This window comes from Ambystoma mexicanum, chromosome 1p, assembly GCF_040938575.1.
Source record: "Ambystoma mexicanum isolate Mex_15411 chromosome 1p, UKY_AmexF1_1, whole genome shotgun sequence".
NCBI classification, from domain to species: Eukaryota; Metazoa; Chordata; class Amphibia; order Caudata; family Ambystomatidae; genus Ambystoma; species Ambystoma mexicanum.
The window spans coordinates 471,181,632-471,202,498 of record NC_090921.1 but is presented as its reverse complement, the minus strand read 5'-3'; the positions used below and the strand labels follow the sequence as shown (position 1 = coordinate 471,202,498).

Sequence of the window (20,867 nt, the reverse complement as noted above, 5' to 3'; positions counted from 1 at the left end):
ATATGTATGTACTGTGGCATGGTTGTGGTGTCACACATGGATGCTGGTTACTGCTGCATGTATCTGCACTATGTACATGTGCATTTGTGTGTATTTGACAAGTGTGCAACTGTGATGCAACATGAATGCATGTGACACTGACATGTACGAGGCTGAATGCCAGATGTGACATGGATGGCGATGTCATCACTGCGACAGGTGGTGATGTACAGATGCATGTAAGTCTGGTGGCGTGTGTGCATGTGTTCTGCACTCCCCGTGTTGCATGTGACGTCAGGCTCATCTTCGGCTGCTCGTGCTGTTGTTTGTGTATGGATGGTGCTGCCTGGTGCAATATTCCTGTTGATTTGCTTATGTGTGTGAGTTGAAATGACATGTGTGATGCCATGTCTGAAGTTTGACACTGCCACTCATGTACAACTGTCATGTGTGTATCAGTCCATTGTACAGTGCCCTGATGCCTGTGTTCTATCTCTCCCTGTCTGCAGCGTCAACTGATGAAGAGGGCGGAGAGGGTGCTGTGCAGCAAAGCGGCAGAGATCGCACCACCAGCCGGAGATGCAAGGTCCGGCTCCCCTCCCAGGTTGTCATCTCGTCGGGGAGTGTGGAGTCTGGGGCCGCGTCCCAGGCCGCAGCTGCCGAGGGTAGGTCCAAGAGGCGGAGGTCGAAGGTGGACTCCTCTGCAGCAGAAGGGGCAGCTGAGACCCCACAGGGTCCGACGGAGGAAGATGGCATGGAGTCATCCAGGTTGGTGGGGGGTTTGGTGGAGGAGGAGGCCGTGGAAGGGACACACACGGGGTCTGGATGTGGGGATTCCACTGGTGCTAGTGGTGCAGTGCAGGGGCAGGGACAAGAGGCAGCACAGGCCGCCGCGGAGGTGGCTGTGTGTAATCCTGTCCCCGATCCTGTGACTGCATCATCCCGCACCAGCAGGGATGCCCACGTCCAGACCCGTTTTCAGGGAGGGGAAGAGCACACAACAACTTGCCTTCCTCTCCCTGCGGACGTGGCAATCCGGGACCGGGTTGAGCCTGTCCTGGCTGGGATAGCGTTGCGTCAACGGGGCATGCAAGGTGACCTGCAGTATTTTCGTGAAGACACTACATGTCATCTCGGATGCCTCTTTGACCGCGTTGACATACTGGGACGGGTCACCAGTGCTGGATTCCTCCATGTGCTGGACTTTCTTCCGACCCCCTCCTCACCTGAACCCCCTATGCGCCAGTCATCCTCCATGCCATCGTCCCACCCATGTATCACCTGGGTACCCTGTGGAGCTGCCTCTGACCCAGCAGTCAGGCTGGTGGAGGACACATCCCTGCCACAGTCGGGAGTCGGACGTCCAGCAGGGGTGGCCACCACAACAACTGCACCGCAGCCGGAGGAGGACGGCAGCAAGAGCCAGGGCACAGGCACAGCAGCAACAAGGTGGGAGCGATGATGGCTCAGGGCTATCAACATCCGAGAGGCAGACCCAGGAATGGGAGTGTCTTCCGTGTGGTAGCAGTTGGGCGAGGCCATCGGTGCGGAGCGGAGGCGGGCGGAAGAGGCACGGCTCACAATGGTGAGGCGGAGAACTCCATGCGGAGGGCGCTGAGTCGGGCCGAGTGCCTCGAGGCAATTCGCAGGGAGTTGGAGTTGAACATGGCATCATCCCTGCGAACCCTCGGGGCCATGGAAGAGGACCGCCTCCAGGACATAGAGCAGGAGTTCGATGATGCCCTGGCCCGGGAAATCGGAAAGTGAGCCGTCGGACTAGCCCGCCGCCATTGTATATAGTTTTTAGTGTTAGGTTTAATTTTCGTTTTGCTTTATTTTGGGGTGATTGGACTATGCCCCACACTTTTGTATATAGTTATTTGTTAGGTAGTTTCTTTGATAGGTTTCATTTCTTTAGTTGGGCTCATGGACCCTTTGAAAATTCGTTGTACATAGTTGAACATTGGATTTTTGAGAACATTTTTTGGGGAAATCACCATGGATCAATGGATTTTGCATTTTACGTTTCCTTTGGATTTGCTTTGGTGGACGGAGAGTTTTGGCGATTTTTCTTTTGGATTTCTTTGGATTGGTTCTACATTTCATTTTATTATGTTTTGGACATGCATTTCATTTCATGTTTGACTTTTTTTATGCTTTCATTTCATTACATTCATTTTGTTCATAATATATTTAGATATTTTACTTCCATGTGTGGGATTCGCTCATTGGGTTCATGCATGTCAAAATGTGGGTTTACACAGTCAATGGCACCCAGTGTGTGTGACAGACATGTGTTGATGAACATAGTTGACTTTTGGTTTGTGTCATGAGATAGGCATGTCTGTGTGGGGTGGATTTGGAAATTCATTGCGTCTCAAGACTGGGGTGGCGTGCTGTGGGATTTTGGTGGACATGAGGCCCATGATTGGGCATCTTTATGACGTGTTGGGGGGACATGAGTCGGGGCCTGCTGGCAGGTGCCCGTCAATGCTGGGTGGGTGGGGGTGCAGGGGGACATGAGTCGGGGCCTGCTGGCAGGTGCCCGTCAATGCTGGGGGGTGGAGGTGCAGGGGGACATGAGTTGGGGCCTGCTGGCAGGTGCCCGTCAATGCTGGGGGAGTGGGGGTGCAGGGGGACATGAGTCGGGGCCTGCTGGCAGATGCCCGTCAATGCTGGGGGGGTGGGGGTGCAGGGAGACGAGTCGAGGCCTGCTGGCAGGTGCCCGTCAATGCTGGGGGGCGGTGGGGGTGCAGAGGGACATGAGTTGGTGATCACTAGTGCAAGGTGACATGTGGCCTGGCTGGGGCGCATGCCCATGGTGGATGGGCTACCTGCGGGACATGACCAGGGGTGCAGGGTAGTCCCCTGTGGTGTGGGCTGCCTGCAGGGGCTGTGGAGGGAGTAGAGGGCACACCTAGGAGGACCCAGACTGCCAATTCATGTGTGAAACACCCCGCGCTCCCCACTGAATTCACGTACCCTGCTCTGCAAGTGAAATCGCGTGTGAAAGTACCCACGCACCGCAGAAAAACACGTACCCCGCTCGCCCAAGGCCTATCGCGTGTGAGACTCCCCGCGCACCCCACTGGATACACATACCCCGCTCTGCAAGCGAAATTGTGTGTGAAAGTACCCGCGCAGCCCTCTGAATACACGTACCCCGCTCTGCAAGCGAAATCGCGTGTGGAAGTACCCATGCAGCCTAGAAATACACGTACCCCGCTCGCCCAAGGCCTATCACATGTGAGACTCCACGCGCACCCCACTGGATACATGTACCCCGCTCTGCAAGCGAAATCGCGTGTGAAAGTGCCCGCGCACCCCTCAGAATACACGTACCCCGCTCTGCAAGCGGAAGCGTGTGTGAAACTCCCCGCGCACCCCAGAAATACACATACCCCGCTCGCCCAAGGTCTATCGCGTGTGAGACTCCCTGCCCACCCCTCAGAATACACGTACCCCGCTCTGCAAGTGGAAACCGCGTGTGAAACTCCCCGCGCACCCCAGAAATACACGTACCACGCTCGCCCAAGGCCTATCACATGTGAGACTCCCTGCGCACCCCACTGGATACACGTATCCCGCTCTGCAAGCGAAATCGTGTGTGAAAGGTCCCGCGCACCCCTCAGAATACACGTACCCCGCTCTGCAAGCGAAATCGCGTGTGAAAGTACACGCGCACCCCAGGAATACTCGTTCCACGCTCACGCGATTGCAGTGTAGCGGCCCTCTTAGCTGGTCCAGGGTTAGCGCGGCCCTTTGCACTGCATTGGGGATTTCAATGGTTTTTCCTTGCGCAAGGGGCGTTCTTGGGAGCGTAACTGGCGCTGCGGGATGTTCTCTGCGCCAGCACTCAAAATGGCTTGCCAATTCAATGAATACGTGGTGCGCCAGAATGCTGTTTAGTGCACACGGCTGGCGCACGCTCCCTCTCTGCGCTGCTCGCGTGCGCTGCCTCTGAAATCTATGAATTACCACGATAGTTTGTTAAAGAAGCAGCATGAAAGAAATTGCGCTGTTTTAAACTATTATTTTGGATATTTCCTTTGATTGGAGGTCAACTGGCAGCTCCACCCTCCAAACCCCACCTCTTTGGGCACCACCCCTTCAACTCCGCCCACACCCCGGCCCTTGTGTGACACCCCCCACCAAATTTTTCCAATTTCCACCACTGGAAAAGGTTGAAGATGGCGGCAGCCGAATCTGCCCTGAAATTCCTCGGCGTGTGCGGCACGGCCATAAACCGCTTCTGTTTGGGGGAGGGTGGAGCCGAGGATACCAGCCAAGAAGACACACAAAGATACGCTGTTGGTGCAACTAAAATCAAAATAGGAAAAACAAACCCATCAGTGTTTTGTTCTCCCCGTTCCATTTCCTTGCCACGCTTTAAAACACCTGTGTATGAGCTTGATGTAAATAAAAATATAATTATCATTAAATATACCTGCCACTTAAATGCGCAAAAAAAAAAAATACCTGCCCGTGCACGGCGTGGAGCGCTCCTGCCTCCGCGATCCTCTTCCTAAGCACATAGACGTCCCACATGAAAATGTCATGACGACTTAACAGATACACGTCATTAAGCCGTAAAGGCATTTCAGAAAGTATCGGCAAACTTTCAAACTGCCAGAAACACTCACCTGCGATGGCACATATGTCTCACTGTCCGATTCTGCACCTGAATCTTAGAGGTCTGCCGAGGTGTACCCAGAGACACCGGGTGGACAGTATGGTCTACAGGAGGAATAGGTTTTCACCCACCACCACCCCACGACCTCCACTGGCGCCCGGTTGTGGCTGAGATCCCTCCTGGGTCGGCACCATCCCCTCCTCGACGTAACAGATACACGTCATTAAGCCGTAAAGGCATTTCAGAAAGTATCGGCAAACTTTCAAACTGCCAGAAACACTCACCTGCGATGGCACATATGTCTCACTGTCCGATTCAGCACCTGAATCTTAGAGCACATAGACGTCCCACATGAAAATGTCATGACAACGTAACAGATACACGTCATTAAGCCGTAAAGGCATTTCAGAAAGTATCGGCAAACTTTCAAACAAACACACAATGCTAGCGGGTCTCATAGGGACTTTAAATGTGTGATTGATAATGAAAGCAATACAAGGCCTCCGTTTAGCCTTCTCTTCCACACATTGCAAAGGGGTAAATGAACAATCCCCTCCCCGGGGAATGCCAAATCGCCCCCCCGCAGGAGAAATAAATAACTGTACAGCATAGCTCCCAACCTTTTTTGTCAGCATGGCGGGTGAAAACACCCGATTTTCTTTTTGGCGGGTGAGAGGCCCATAGAAGTGAATGGGCGTATGAAGGACTTGGAGGGTGGTTCATCTGCTTTCAAGGCGGGTGACACCCGCCAAAAGCGGGTGAGTTGAGAGCTATGTGTACAGTTACCCCAAAAATACACAATACCCCCTCCCCAATATTGCCTCACGCCTGTGTAGCACTTTACATATCCCAAATATACACCAAAATAACGAAAAAAAACTGAATCCGCCTATACTTCAAGTAACTCACACCCGATGCACACTATAAACCACCAAAATACACATAAATACCCCCTCCCCAATATTGACAATCAACATGAGATAATTTAAAGACTTATCAGAAACCAAATAACAATCAACTACATGAAATGTGCTTTGCAATGGAGGAATCGCTCTGGTAACACCTTGCCTTCCAGCTCGTGCAAAAATGATGATGACGTGAAGGTTGAAACCCACGTGATGCAGAGCAGCCCCACGTGATGAAGCGGACGTTGAAACCCACGTGATGCAGAACAGCCCACGTGATGAAGTGGAGGCGGAGTGTTGCTATTGTCAGTTCTCGAATTGGAACTAGAAAACTACCCTTTACCAAACGCTCATATCCCGTTTTCCAGTCAACATCAGGTGAGTGCATGCAATCCAGCTCTTGTAGTGAATTTTGTATGCATTTCTTTTAGCATCAATCAACGTAGACGTTCTTATCCCTTTGTTATATTGAGCCGTTTTGCAACCACTAGGAATTCACGTTGAAGCTGCAATTCCTTGCGTTGCACTTATCGCTTGTTGAAATTAAATGTTGTAAGTACGTGATTTTCTAAACCTCTGGTTTTGAAATTACACGGGGCAGCCTGTTGTTGGCATAGACACAGTAGCTGCTCCGAAGCTCATTACGGTACGGTTCAGACTCTGCAATGCTCGCAGACGCAGTGACTGCTGTGCAGCTCCTCCTACACAGACCCTGCTCTGGTGTAAGTGACTATATATAATACCTGCACAGGCTAATGCTAGCAGACGCAGTAACTGCTGTGCAGCTGCTACACAGACCCTGCTCTGGTGTAACTGACTACATATCTAATAATACCTGCACAGGCTAAAGGTTGCATACGCAGTAACTGCTGTGCAGCTACTGCACAGACCCTGCTCTGGTGTAAGTGACTACATATAGAATACCTGTGCAGGCTAAGGCCTGATAAATGACAGTAACTGATGTGCAGCTACTACACAGACCCTGCTCTGGTGTAAGTGACTTTCACAAAGTGTTTGTGTAGGGGTGATGGAGTTCTTTCTATGAATTGTTTGCCGATTCTTGTGGCATAGTAGTGTTTTTTTTTTTTTGTTACTTTGAGGACTGTTGCTTTGTACAGTTTGAGTTGTCTTTGGTATTTTATAGTCTATATAGTCTGGTGTATTCTCTCCATTTTGCAGTTGTTTTTTTGGTGTTTTTTCAGTTCTTCTGTGAACCATTTTGCTGCCAGTTTTATTGGTGGTGTTACTTTGAATGTTTTAGCTAGTGCTAATTGGTCAATGGTCTTGGTGATCCAATTGTTGAGTGTGTCTTCTGTTGTATCTGTTTGTATTGGTGGGATCTCTTTCACCTAGATTGTCGTGGTGGATTGATAGCATGGCGGCCTCGTCCGCTAGTTTTGTTGCAAAGTTGGGGTTGTAAGAAGATGGTCTGTAGATCAGTATGAATACTATGTTGGATTTGTCGTTGAGTCCGATCTTGATTAGGAGGGATTCATAGTCTTCCGCGTTGGTTGTGATGCTTCAAAATGCTCAGGTGTGATTTTTGTGTATAATTGCGATTCCACCTCCTCTTCGGTTTTCTCTGTTGGCGTGGATTCATTTATAATTGTCGGATATTGCTTCGTTCGCGATGGCTTTATAGTTGTCTGATAGCCAGGTTTCTGTAAGGAAGAGCACGTCTGTGCCTCCTTCGCTTAGGTCATTGGTTTCTGTTGAGTGTTTTGCCATGGATCTAATGTTGAGGAGGCTGCAGTGTAGTTTGCTGGATTTCCCTTTTGTGTTGTTGTTGGTATTGCTTGTTCTGACCAGTGTGTTGTTGGTTGGGTTTCCATTCCAGGTGGGTTTTTCCCGGTTGAGTCTTTTGGGTGGGGTGGTTCTTTGTTGGTCAGTCTCTTTGTCGAGTAGACCGATAAGGTTTATGGCGGGGTTGGTTCGTTTCCGGGTGGTAAATGGGGTCGCTACCCCTCTGTTGTTCCAGTCTTGGTGATATAGGGGGTGTAGCGTGAGTGTGATGGTGTCCAATTTGTTCCTTGTTCTGGTTGCGGTATTGTCCATGGTGCAGACCGGGTTGGGATGGTTTATTAGTTGTCATCCGTTTGGTGTCCTGGTTGGGTCTGTATTCGTGAAGCTTGTTGGCTGTCGGTTCATGTGATGTTTTTGTTTACCACGTTGTCGTATGTGGACAGGTAGCGAGCATTGTAGTCTGTCTTTGCTCTGTTATTTGTATGTCTCCTTGGGCCATCTCAGATGTTTGTCGAGTTTTTTGGGGTTGTGGGATCATGCTGGTCCGTGCCTTCGCGAGTGGTTTGGGATTTCTTATTATTTCTATTGTCTTTTCTGGCTTCTTTGTCTTTCTTGTGGCGAGGCATGATGTGTCGGTTGTGTTCCTTAGTGGGAGTCCTCTTTCGATTGGTGTTTTTCATGGTCTTTTGTGTTTAGTCTTTGCTGTTTGTGGTTTGTTGTTGCTTGTATTTGGTAGGTTGTGGGTAGTTGATGGGATTTTGTGGCTCTGTTTGTTTATTGCTTCTTTCTTTTTTGGATCGTTTTCTTTTGGGGTTTTTTTTTCTTTTTTTTTTTTTTATCCTGGAGGTACTTCCCGTTATGGTTGTTGATTATTGGATTTTGCACAAAGCAAACATGACTAGTGTGTGAAGGAGTGCATGTGAATACTGGCATATATTGGTGCAGTCATGTTAGGGAGAATTCTCATTTCTGTGCTAATTCCCTTCAACCTTAGAGACCCCCAGCTCTTTTGCTGGACTGTAGGACTTTTTAATTTTAACCCTGGAGTGAGTGAGACCCTTTTCCCACTGCATCATGTGTTTTGACCTTTTGGATTATGTGTTTTCACTGTTTTGGGAGTATGACAAACTCCATATGCATCTACTTTTTGTATGATGACACACATCAAACTTCAGTGCAGTGTCACTGGGAAATCCTTTAAATTTCTCATAAGGTTTAAAATACCTTTTCTTGTGTGAACTACTGTTCCCAAGAATAGTAGAGTGAAAATGACTTTTCTCTTTGTGGGTCCAGCACACACCATTTTATGTGGAGTGCTGGGGGTTACCTAGTAGCCCCTTATTCTCATATAATAATTCTCATATAACATTTGTATGTTGCCCTCCCTACTTTCAAATGACTAGTGGCAGTGGTCTAATTTTTCCTACCATTGCGTTTTTCTACCGCAGGCTGAACCCTCAACTGCAGTATAGTACCCAGGGGTGACCGTTTTATCAAAACGGCCTGTGTCTTCTTTTTTGCCATTTTCTGTTTGTGAGGTCTTTCTTGGGTTTTACTCTGTGCGTCAAACAGATTGAAGCCCTTTGTTTGTCTTGCTGTTGGTGCACTTCAGCCCTGAGTCCCGCCTCTGGCTCCAGTATGCCTGGAAGGACAGGATGTGAGGGAGGGTCCCGAAACTCCCCTGTCCTTTGTCTCTAGGAATGCCTAAATGCAACCAGTCCTGAATGGCTGGCTGGCTGGCTGTCCTTTCAGGACAGCGACCCTGATGTGTGATTGACAGCCTAGGCTGTGCATGAATGGGAGAAACCTGCTTAAAAGTCGAGGGTTTTGGGACTAGAGGCAGCGTCGACAACTGGGAGAAACACCTGACGAAGAAACCGTGAACGAAGCTTGCTGCATCCACCTGGACCTTTGAATTGCCCGGTGAAGCCCTGCTGCTGTGCTGGAACTCTCTTTTCAGACAAAGAAGCTCTGGAATGGACTTCTCCCCTTGGGTTAGTGGGACCAACTAACCTAGAGACTAACTCCACTGGACCATCTTCCCTGTCTGGCTATACTTCTTCATTGCTGCAAGAACCAAGTGCCAGGGGTCGAGTAATCCGCAGTCGAGTGAAACGTCTGAAATCCAGATAGAAGCTCCAGAAGCACTACGACCAGAACTAGAGTCCCCTCACCAGACCCAAGGAGTGTAGGAAGCCCAACTGGTACCAGAGATCCGCAACAGTGCTGTTACTAAGCGCTGAAACCCGCAAAGTGCAGCTGAACCGAAAAAAGCCCATAGCCGCCAACGACCTCCGAAGTACCACCGCAGGAGCCCTACAGATGTCCTCCCTCTTGTCCCCACGACTAAGGCTCAGGAATACAGGGTCTGCAACGCTGTAGCAGGACAGAAGCCAGCTGGACCACTCTTCTTCAAACCAGAGGTACTGTTTAGACTTAGGGTACTTACCTCACTGTCTTGTAGCCTTGCTTTTCTCAGTTGGGAATTGCAGTGGCTTATTTTTAGAGTTCATTCCAACTCTGTTTTCACAGCTTGCGACCCTACAAGTGATTTTCTAACAAACTCTCTAACTTTGTGCAAGACATTTGATTCTAAGAAGTGCCTCAGCTCCATAGACTGTTTCAAATTGACTTTGGCTGTCCTGGGTCCCTGCAGACTCTTCTAGCCCACTGACTCATATGGTTTGTCCCTCATAGGTGTAACTTGTTTTAGACTGTTACTGCTGGGAAAGGCTTTTCTAGATTTCATTGGAAGATTTATTTGTCCTCACATATACTAAGAACCTGTTTAACCTTTTTCCGTCCTTAAACCTTTCTGCAACCTCAGAATCTGAAAGTGTGATATATACATGCCATTATTGTCCTTGTGATTGAAGTCACCCCATGGTGTAGCAATTGTGTATGAAGCATATCCAAAGATTATCCACTAACTTGCTCTGATTCTGAAAAGTAATTTAAAAGTATATTTACATTGTTACATGAATTGCCTTTCTAAAGAACGCTTATTTAAAAAATGATGGTAATTAAATAAATAACTATTTATAACTGAAACCTTGAGTGTAAGTGTTACTTGGCTACTTGTATGTACAGATTTAATTTGTACAGCTCTACAGCTCAGTTATCCCTAATGAGGTAGGCCTGGATGCTCAGTCACACTGCCAACCTGTGTAGTTCAGACCTATACCAAAAGGTGGGCTTACCTAATACCAAGCAGGTAAGTGTTGTGTAGTCTCACACAGTGGGACAACACCAATTCTTACCTAACAAGTCAGCATGGAAATGTATTGATTGTGACGGTGCTGGGTTCCTGCTTTTGACTGGGATGGTGCATGCTATGTTTAGGCCTCTTTCTTCCACTTTGGCCCAACATAGTCTCAGGCTTTATCCATACCAGGAACTAGAGTTTTCTAAAATTTCTAAAATGGGGATAATGTTGGCATAGTCATTAAGTCATCCTAAGCTCATCCCCCAAATCATCCACCATTCTGAGATATTTGCTGATGACTTTAATAGCCTGATGACGTCTGATGATGTGGGAATGACTTCTAGTGTAGTTGGATGATCATCAGTTGACCCCAGGATGTGGTTCATTCAAGTATGAAAGTTGTAAGGAACTCATGGTGGCAACAGTAAAGACAGACACAAGTGATCACAGTTCAAGGGTGTTTATTAAACTGTGTGCAGGTTGGAAAAGCGCCTAATCTAAACCTAAATCTAAGATGGGAGCAAGCGTCGACTATCAAATGAAAATAAGGCAGTCCTAGTGGCGTCGTGTCAAATAAAAAGGGGCCTATATTAAGAAACCTATTGCCAAACCTTACAACTAATAAAAACAAAAAAGGGTGTGGGATAGTTTTCAAGAAACGAAAGAAGTGGTCTCAAATAATGTCAGGATGCGGTAGCTTGGGTCTCCCTTTCCTATATTTTGAGCACGGGGTAAGGTGGGCTCTTGGAGCACAGCACCCACTCGAGCTTTCCCAGCACAACTCGACAGTTCCACTTGCAGCTATCAGGGCCGTCGATGGCCAATTCTTGTTTCTCTTGAAAGTCTCTTGTCTTCGCGGGCCTGACTTATTCAAATAACAAAATCAAAAGTTCCTTCAACAAAATGAAAGTTTGTTCCTGGTTTCACTTCGGGTGAGGATTCTTCAACCCTGAGTCCCCCTCTTCCAGGCGCTGACCCTTCACAAATCTTTATGCCATCAATCAATAACAGTTCTTTCTCTTAATGGACTTTGTGTGATGGTTTCACCCCTGGATCTCCCTCGTTCGGGCTTGGATTTCTCTCGACTGTTGGCCTCCATCCACCAGGTTCACTATGGCTTTCAACAAATCTGCCTCTATCGTTCTCGTAAAAAGTATTTTCAACAGTTTGCTGTGAATCTCCCTTTCTCAGGTTCACTTGATCAGGGTGATGCTGGTTCACCCCTGCGTCCCCACTCTTCCGAGCGCAGACCCTTTGCAATTTTGAGCCTCCCTCCACCAGGTTCACTATGGCTTTTCTCGTCACAAATCGTAATGTCTTTTAAAAAAAAAGTTCCAGAGGACATCCCTCGGCCGTGTTCACCTTTGTCAACACACCGTTTCTTGGGACTTTAGACTTTGACCCCTTCTCGTCAGCATCCCTCTTCCGGGTTCACTCTTGCCAACTTTACATTCACATTTGCTGTCAATGTTTACGGGATTCACTTCCCTGGCTTTCTCATGTGGAGGGATTCACTTCCCTTGCTTTCTTTATAGTTCTTGGGTCAAAGGCTTTCAACTGTACAGGGATTTTGCTTGACCTCCTGTATGACCACTTTGACCTATCTTGGTGGCTCTCCTACAGCCTTCTGGTATCTGTAGTTTCACTCTGACTGGGATCAACCAGAGTTTCTTGGAGCAACACCCACGTGGTGCCGGTCCCCTTCTGCAGCTGGTCTCCCCTTTATAATTTTACAGTTCTTTTAACTTCTTTCGCTCTGCCACTTTGCGACTTCTTTCATCACAACCCGTATGCCACTCTCTGGCTGGCCTCCCTTGGCCCTCCTCCTATCCCCACCTGCGAGGCCAAGAACCTTGGTGTCACCTTTGATTCCACACTCTCCTTCTCTGCCCACATCGCTGATGTATCAAAAAAGTCAAACCTCCTCCGAGGTATTCTTCCTTTCCTCTCATTCCCCCAGAAGCTCACTGTCTCCCAACCTATGGTTCTCTCTAAACTGGACTATTGCAACAGCCTCTTTCTTAATCTACGTGCCTCTACTCTCCGCCCTTTACAACTTATCCAGAACAGGACTGCAAGACTTGCCCTGGGATCGTATCTCTCCAGCTCTGAAATCTCTCCATTGGCTCCCAGTGGATGCAAGGATTAAATTCAAAACCCTCTGCATTGTCCACAAGGCTTTCTGGGGCCTGGGTCCAACATACCTTCAGCTATCCCTCCGCAAATACCTCCCATCTCGAGCACTCCGCTCCTCTACATCTAACTCCCTCAGGGTCACTCGTTTCTCAAGGAAACGAGCTGTGGGTAGATCTGTCTTCGGCTAGGGCCTCCCTCTGGAACAGCCGCCCTGCCACTCTAAAACTTGAGGAGAACCTTCTCCGGTTCCGGAAGCACCTCACAACCTTCCTCTTTGCTTCTGCCTTCTCCTCCCCTCTCCCCTGTTGATTCTACTCTCCCTCGGCACCATGCATCTGGCCACCCTCTGTCCTCTGGGCCCAGGTACCTGCTCATCTTGCCACCCTCACGCACTGCCTCCGGACCACCCTGTGCACTGGGGTCTGTATCTGTACCCATACAGCCCTCCCCTTTTCTTCCTGCACTTTCAGACCTACACGGCCTGCTGCCATAAATCCAGCACTTGCCACTTGCTGGCTGCACTCCCATTGTTTGTTGCCTTTTTATTTATTATTTTATTATAATTTTTTTTTTTTCCTTCTCGCTCCGCACTCTCCTTTTGTTCCCCCTTCTCCCTCTACCCTGCACTTGCACGTTCTCAATGTCACTGGGCCTAGTAAAATCGTTTTTTGTTCTCCCCTGTTCCCTTTCCCTGCCTTGTCGCGCTCTGAAACACTTGTGTATGAGCGTGATAGAAATAAACTATCAATCAATCAATCAACCCGGATCTTATCGGTTCCCCCTTCGACTCACTGGCTGTGATGAACCGCTTGGCTTTCGTCTTAACTGGAGTTAAGGCCGGTACCACGGAAGCGGGAGTCTCCCTCGCTCCGGTTTATCCGCATCGACACACTCCCTGTACCGTTTCCATCTGCTGCAACACATTTGGGCTGTTGTCCTCAGTCTTACGATTCCCTCTGTGGAGGTTTCGCAGGGTTTTGTCAAAAAGGGCAAGGTTGTGTCTCTCCTCGTCAGCCTCTCAATGTTTCCTGCCTTTCTCTTCCTCTTGAACTGCCGGGTCTGGATAGCCTTCTCGTCCTGCTGTCTGCCTCACTCGTACTGTGCTCTCTTGCTCCACCTTTTATCCCTGTGGGGAAGAGACGGCCGTCAGGTGTGTGTGATACGGATCAATTGCCTGACCCAGTATGCAGTGATAAAATTGCGGCAAAAATGCTGTGGTTTGACCTGTTAAAGGTGTGACCCATTACACCATTTAAGAGGAGCAGGGATTACGGGGGTGGGTCCCTGTAAAGACTGGGGTGGGGTGTCTGTACTTGTGCTCTATATGGTAGAGAGGCACAGAGGACCCTAGCCAAGATTCAATATTGTTGGTAGCAATGGACGAGCAATTGGGGCCTAGCTTCTCAGGAGGTGATGCAGGCTGGTTCTTAAGTAGTGTAGTCCCCAAGCCCCCACAAAGGAATGTCCACACACTATATTAGTTGAAACAGTTTTTATATGATTAAGTTCAAGGTTATGTACACAATCACAATAACTCATTTTGTGCTCAGTAAATCTACAATGGCAAATATAAACAGTTCTAAGTGGTACCACAATTATCAGATTTCATTAAAGTCCATCAACTGTACTCGGATTAAGTAACCAACAATAGACATAAGAGGTAAGCAGTTGTTTAGAAAAATTGGCAGAATACTGGCCCCTACCACTAGACACAGTTCTGTGTGGAGATCCCCCCGCACCCCCCAACCTGGGCAACCTGTAAAATAATGATCTATCCCAAGCCCAGTCCATATATTGTTCACTTAAGTCTTCATTTCCTTCTACAAAGTTTCTACCACCCCAATGTACCTGGAATAGCAGAGTTCGACGACGAGTCGTCGACAGATCCTTCTTGAGCAAGCTCCCTTTAAAGCAGGAGCCACGGATCATCGAGATTCCTCAAAGAAAGTGAACTCGGCAGCTTCGGTCCCAGCGGTGCTCGTTGATGACGGAGCGAAGACGTCCTGCAAGGAAGAGGCGTGCGGGGCACCTCGATGTCGATAGTTCAAGACCGCAAAGAGTTTGTGAAGAACTGTGGCCCAGCAAGGGCGTCGAGTAGTCCGGCTTCTCTACGGTCTTTGGGTGGCGGGATACCGTCACGTTGACGGCCTGGCCTTCTCCGGCGGGATAAGGCGGACAGTGGTGCGGACAAGCGCGTCCGTGAATCAAGTCTTCGGTGGCACGGCATCAAGCGGTTCCCACTTCTGGGCAACGCAGCTTCGACGGCCCTCCAGCGGTCATAGCAAACCTGCAAACCCTGGTCGACAACGGTGGATGGAATGTCCGGTGCTTATCTTCGTTCTCCTCGGTGGTCCCAGTCTCCGGTCGGCAGCCTGTCGGGGGCAGGGGGGGGTGCCTGACTTCCAGGGCGCTTCGGCGAAGGTTACCGTTGCTCGATGGTCCCTCGGAGCACGGGAAGAGGGCGCCTAACCAGGTCCTCTCTTGGATCAGTCTCGATGGCTTTCGGCTTTTGGATTTTGGTGAAGGGAGACAGCAGTCAACCACCTTCTTCAGGCTCGGCTTCGAGATTAAGCGTCAGTTTCAACTTCAGCTTCTGAACGATTTCTAGCAGTGAGAGGCCCCCAGATATACTTGTTGATCTCTCATTCATTCTGCTCAGTCACACTCGGGCAACCAATCACTCAGAAGGGCATTCAGCAGTCAGCCAATCGGGCATACAGTGCATTCAGGCCATACTCCTCCCTCTCAGACACTCACAACAAGGAATGTGTATTGGGACAAGTACCCAGGCATTCAACACTACACACTGCATTCATACCAGTTTCGGGCAGGGCTGTCTCAGTCGTTGTGTCAAACACCAGATACCAGACTTCCACAACAAGAAGTGCATATTCGTCACACACTCCATTCACCCAGGTTCCACCCACAGGGTGTACCCACAACATACAGTCACTGTGAAGGCTACAGCCAGTCTAGCCTGGACTTCACAACACCACCATACATGGAACTTCCACCCAATAGCCAGTCAGGGGGAAGGGACAGAGTCAGGGCTTCCCAGGACTTTGGGAAAACAAGGTAACCGGCAATAGAAAGCAAGAGGCCACAGGGGCCATCTTGTTTCCTATCAGAATCAACTGATTCCGATGGCAGGGCCTGGGTATCCCAAAATGGAGAATACTCAGAGCACCTGTCTGTCAAATTCAGCATGGAGCTGCCACTAGCCCATACCCTGCTCTGTGGGCCACACACAGGTGCCCAAAATCATACACTAGGGGCACAGGGTTGTACCCCCACCCATGGGTGCCATAAGGATATCCCATGGGTCTGTACACCAAACCAAAAACAGAAAGAGCTGCACTGCCAGGAGTCCCACATGGACTCCTGGGCAGAAAACGATACAGAACACAAATGAAAAAGGACTACAGGACAAGACAGGGAGGCCCTGACCCTCCAATGCATTTCCAGCATCAGTCGCCCCCCCCAGACTGAGGTTAGGGTGCCTAATTTCCCATGAGAAAGACACCCTCATCCAGACGGTCAACTATCTGCATTATCGTGACCCTTCCCTGGTCTATGCTCTATGGTGAAGTCTAGCCCTTGCAGGCTAATGGACCACCTGAGCAGTTTCGGGTTCTCACCCTTCATCTGCATAAGCCACTTCAGGGGCTTATGATCTGTTTGGACCTTGAAGGTAGACCCCGTAAGGTAGGGCCTAAAACGCCTAAGGCTCCAAACTATAAAGAAACATTCCTTTTCAACAGTAGCCCAGCTATGTTCTCTACCCTTGAGTTGTCTACTGATGAATATGATCAGATCGGATGTTCCCTCCCTTTGTCATCTAACTGGGACAAGACGGGTTCAATTCCGGTGTTGCAGGCATCCGTCTGGGCGATAAAGGGTTTGCTGTAGTCAGGCGCATACAACACAGGTGCCCTACACAAACTTTCTTTCAAGCCATCAAAGGCCCTCTGACAGTCTTTAGTCCAATTAACCTTCCTAGGTTGTTTGGGTGCAGTCATAGCTGTCAGTGGTGCAGCTATGGTTCCATAGTCTGCCATGAAATTGCGATAATACCCAGTGAGGCCCAAAAAGGCTCTCACCTGGGTTTGAGTATTGGGAGTCTGCCAGTCATGTACATCCTGTACTTGGGAGAGGTTGGATTTGACCCCCTCCTACCTCATGACCAAGATACGTGACTTTCCCCTGAGCTATCTAGCACTTGGTAGCCTTGATAGTGAGGTTAGCCCTTTTCAAGGCCTGCAACACCTTATCCAGATGTGTCAAATTCTCTTCCCAGGTGGAACTGTAGACGGCAATGTCGTCTAAGTAGGCCACGCAGAAGGCCTCCAGCCCACTGAGCGCCTGATTGACCAATCCCTGGAAGGTGGCAGGGGCATTCTTCAACCCAAAAATCATGACCCTAAACTGGTAGAGTCCCTCAGGTGTTGAGAACGCCGTCTTTTCCTTGGCATTGTCCGTCGGAGCTATTTGCAAATAGCCTGAGGTAAGTTCAAAGGTGCTCACAAATTTGGCAGCACCTATGGTGTCCACGAGCTCATCAGCCCAGGGCAATGGGTGCGCGTCAGTTTTGGTGACGGCATTGACTCCTCGGTAGTCCACACAGAACCTCCAATACTTGGTACCTGCCTGGGAACTTGCCTTGGGAACAAGACCACGGGACTGGACCAGGAACTGGTTGAGGGTTCAATAATACCTAGATCCAACATCTTGGCGACCTCAGCCTGGATGTGGTTCTTAACGGTATCTGACATACGGTAGCACCTGCTTTTGACAGGCACACTTTCACCAGTGTCAATTTCGTGCCTACACCACAGTGTAAGGCCTGGTGTCAGTGAGAACAAAGAGGCATACTGCCAGAGCAAAGCCCTGGAGGCCTTCTGCTGCTCTGTCGTCAGATATGGAGAGAGATGTACTCCCTCCACTGAGCCATGCTGAGGGTTGCTATGCAGCAAATCGGGAAGGGGCTCACTCTCATCCTCTTATTGCTCTGAAGCTAGCAAGAGACGTGAGACTTCTGCTCGCCTGTGGAAAGGCTTGATCCTGTTAAAGTGGAATAACCGAGGGGCTACCCCAGGGACTCCCATGTCAACCAGATAATTGACTTTGCCCATCTTGGAGATGATCCTGAAGGGTCCAGTCCACTTGTCTGCCAAAGCTCTAGGCTTGGTAGGCTCCATCACAAGGATTTCCTGTTCCGGAGTCCAATCCACTTGCAAAGCTTTAAGGTCATGCCAGTGCTTATTCAATTCCTTGCTGGCCTTGAGATTCGCTGTCGTCTGACCCATCATCTGTGTCATCCTCCGTCTGAAGCCTAACACATAGTCCCCCACTTGCTTGGTGGAACCTGGAGGGATGGCTTCCAAACCTTCTCTGATTGAGGCAAGGCCCCCCCTCACAGGATGTCCAAAGAGTAACTGAAAGGGGTTGAAACCAACACCCTGTTGAGGTACCTCTCTGTAAGCGAACAGCAGGCATTGCAGGTGGAGATCCCATTTCCTCCTTAGGGGCTCTTCCAAAGTGCCTAGCATGCCCAAGAATGTTATTAAATCTCTCAACCATACCATTGGTTTGGAGATGGGGAGATGGTAAGAGGTGGAGAACTTGTAGGTCACTTGCACTCTTTCCACATAGTTTTCATGTAACTAGACATGAAGTTGGATCCTCTGTCAGTGACAACCTCCTTAGGGAATCCAACACGGGTGAAAATGACCAGGAGAGCCCTGGCAACCACCTTCGCAGTAACAGTCCGAAGGGGTATAGCCTCAGGGTACCTGGTGGAATGATCGACCAAGACCAGGATGAACCGATGCCCACCTGAAGTGGGAGGGTCAATGGGACTGACAATGTTGTTCCCCGCCATCTCAAACAGTGTGCCAACCACTGGCAATGGCTGCATGGAAATCTTAAACAGTTACATACATCATAGGCATCTTGAGCGATAAGCATTCATCTTGGGAAACCTGATCCGTTACATGGGTATAGGGAAAACATTGGGTTCTACAAATGAAGCACAGGAAAATTACGGATGTGGCGGTATTCAAGATAGAGGGGACACGCTGTTTTTCTCTAGCGCTGTTACTATTTGTTGAACAGCCATGTTTTGAATTTAGGGAAGGAAGTTTCGTTACTAAGGTGGGTAGGAAGTGAGTTCCAAATGCAGGGGGCTGCTATGGGGAAGCTGGCGTTACCTGATCTGGATGTTGTGAAGCATGGGATGTGGAGGTGTGTATTGGCACTGGATCTAAGTGTTCTGGCTATATTTTTGCGAGAAATGCTTTGACTGAGATGGGGGAGTTGTCAGAGATGCATTGGGTGATGGTGATAGTTTTGTGGAGAATTCTCGTTTGTACTGGAAGCCAGTGCGCCTCTTCTGTGTTGAGAAATATGCTCTCTTCTGTTAATGCCCCAAGCTGCTCTAAGGGCTTTATTTTGGAGGAGTTGCAGCTTGTCTATATTTCTTTTTGAGGTACCTAATAGTGGATCATTAAGTAGTCCATCTTTGTTAGGATCAGGGCTCTGGCGAGTGTCAGGCAGTTTTCAGAGGAAATGAACAGCCTGCTTAGTGTAATGAGTTTGGCTGTATATGCCGTGGACGAGGCGAGAGTGCTGATGTGGTTATTCATAGTGAGACTGGAGTCAAGATGCACTCCTAGAGTTTTGACTTTGTGGGAGATGGTGATGGGGGTGCTATCTATCACTATGGAAGTGTAGTCGGGTGGGGTTTGCTGAGTCTGGCTGAGGAGTCGACTATGAGGACCTGTTTTTTTTTTTCTCCATTGAGGCAAAGGCTATTGTTAGCCATCCAATTTTGGATGAGGGAGTACATTTTATTAATGCAAGCCGTGTCCTTACACTGTGTCCAAGTTTACACCCCTCAGCCCTAGGAATTACCACGCGAAGCACGGGTACACCTGCTAGTTTTATCATAAGCTCAGATTTGGGCCTCAATGGTGTTTTTCCTTTGTATTCTGGGATGTATAGTCTTGGAGTACCTTATTCTAAATTAATTACTACAAGTACCTGAATTCAAAGAAAATGTCAGCACTGGAGTCCCATCGTCCGAATGCCATAAGGCATGTAGGAATGTGTATTTGTACAGTGATCTGAGTCTAGAACACTTAAGTCATTGTCACTATTTGCATTTTTAATTGTATAAATACTATAGCATGTTTTTAAGTGTTTGATTTGTTAATTAAACTGCGTAAATTCTACTCATTATTTATAAAAGTCAATGGAGTCTACCTCATTGTGAAAAGCATAGCCTCAGACTGATGACTCCACTCAATCTGCAGAGAACTGCCTCCCAACATTTTTTAGGTAACCTTTAAACTGGCCACATGGTGTCAGCCTACCTCGGAAATCACACAGCAGCTGAATTGACAGTGTATTGATTGAACGCAACCACTTCTTGTGCAGTTGATTAAAACGTTAACCAAAAGGACAATTCTAAGAACAGCTAATTTTCTTCTCCAATCATCAAAAAATAGTTTTTCCAAAAACATTGAGTTACTTTTTAGAAGCAATACTTTAAATAATATCATACTTTCATACACATTTGTTTTTTTTTCTCTTTATTGTGCATTTGGCTATTGAACATATAAATGCTTTAAATTACTATCTTTGTTCCTACGGTTTATATTTTAGAGTTTGTTTTTTAAATAAATAATAGGTAGCATCTATGCAGTATTGAGCGCTGATGTGCCAGTAGCTGATGAAACCCCAAGCCGTTTAAAGATGGTGACGGAACTTTCTAGAAGGGTTGAGTCTTTTTCTGTTTCTATATCCTGCAGGGCGGAAGTAACAGCGGAAGCGTTCGTCAACAAGAAAGGATACAGACGGTGGTTGCACAGCTCCAGGCACCAGAATAATGTCAGAATACGAAACGGTGCAACGGGGGTCGCTGAACCTTAAGGGTGCTGCAGGGATGGCTATTGGCAAGAAGTAAGAGCCCGTTACGATCGTTAGTTCGCTGTTCAAAGGGTGCTGAGGTGTCAATATCACAATGGGGAGGGAAATCGAGGGCCTGATTCTGTGCTCCATGCAAAACAAGAAAAGTGTTGTGCAATGGCGTTTTCTTATTTTGCATAGATGGAATCGGCAAAAAGTGTGTCTTAAGAGGGCGTTGGGTGGTTGTCCCTTAACTATGAAGATGCTGTTTTATAATTTTTTCTTTAAGGGAAATAACAGGCTGTGCTGTTTTTGATAACTCAAATGTCTGTTAAATTACAACATGAAGTACATTTCT

General features: G+C 48.3%; 1 protein-coding gene across 1 annotated transcript in view; it reads left to right on the top strand.

Annotated features, from left to right (window-relative positions):
- The first annotated feature begins 5,747 nt into the window (after nucleotides 1-5,747).
- Nucleotides 5,748-20,867, top strand: part of FAM32A (family with sequence similarity 32 member A) — a 72,496-nt gene continuing 57,376 nt past the window's right edge. The window contains exons 1-2 of the mRNA XM_069649324.1: nucleotides 5,748-5,895; nucleotides 20,413-20,563. Coding sequence (XP_069505425.1) covers nucleotides 20,490-20,563 — 74 coding nt within the window. The 5' untranslated portion in view covers nucleotides 5,748-5,895; nucleotides 20,413-20,489. The remainder of the gene's footprint in view (nucleotides 5,896-20,412; nucleotides 20,564-20,867) is intronic.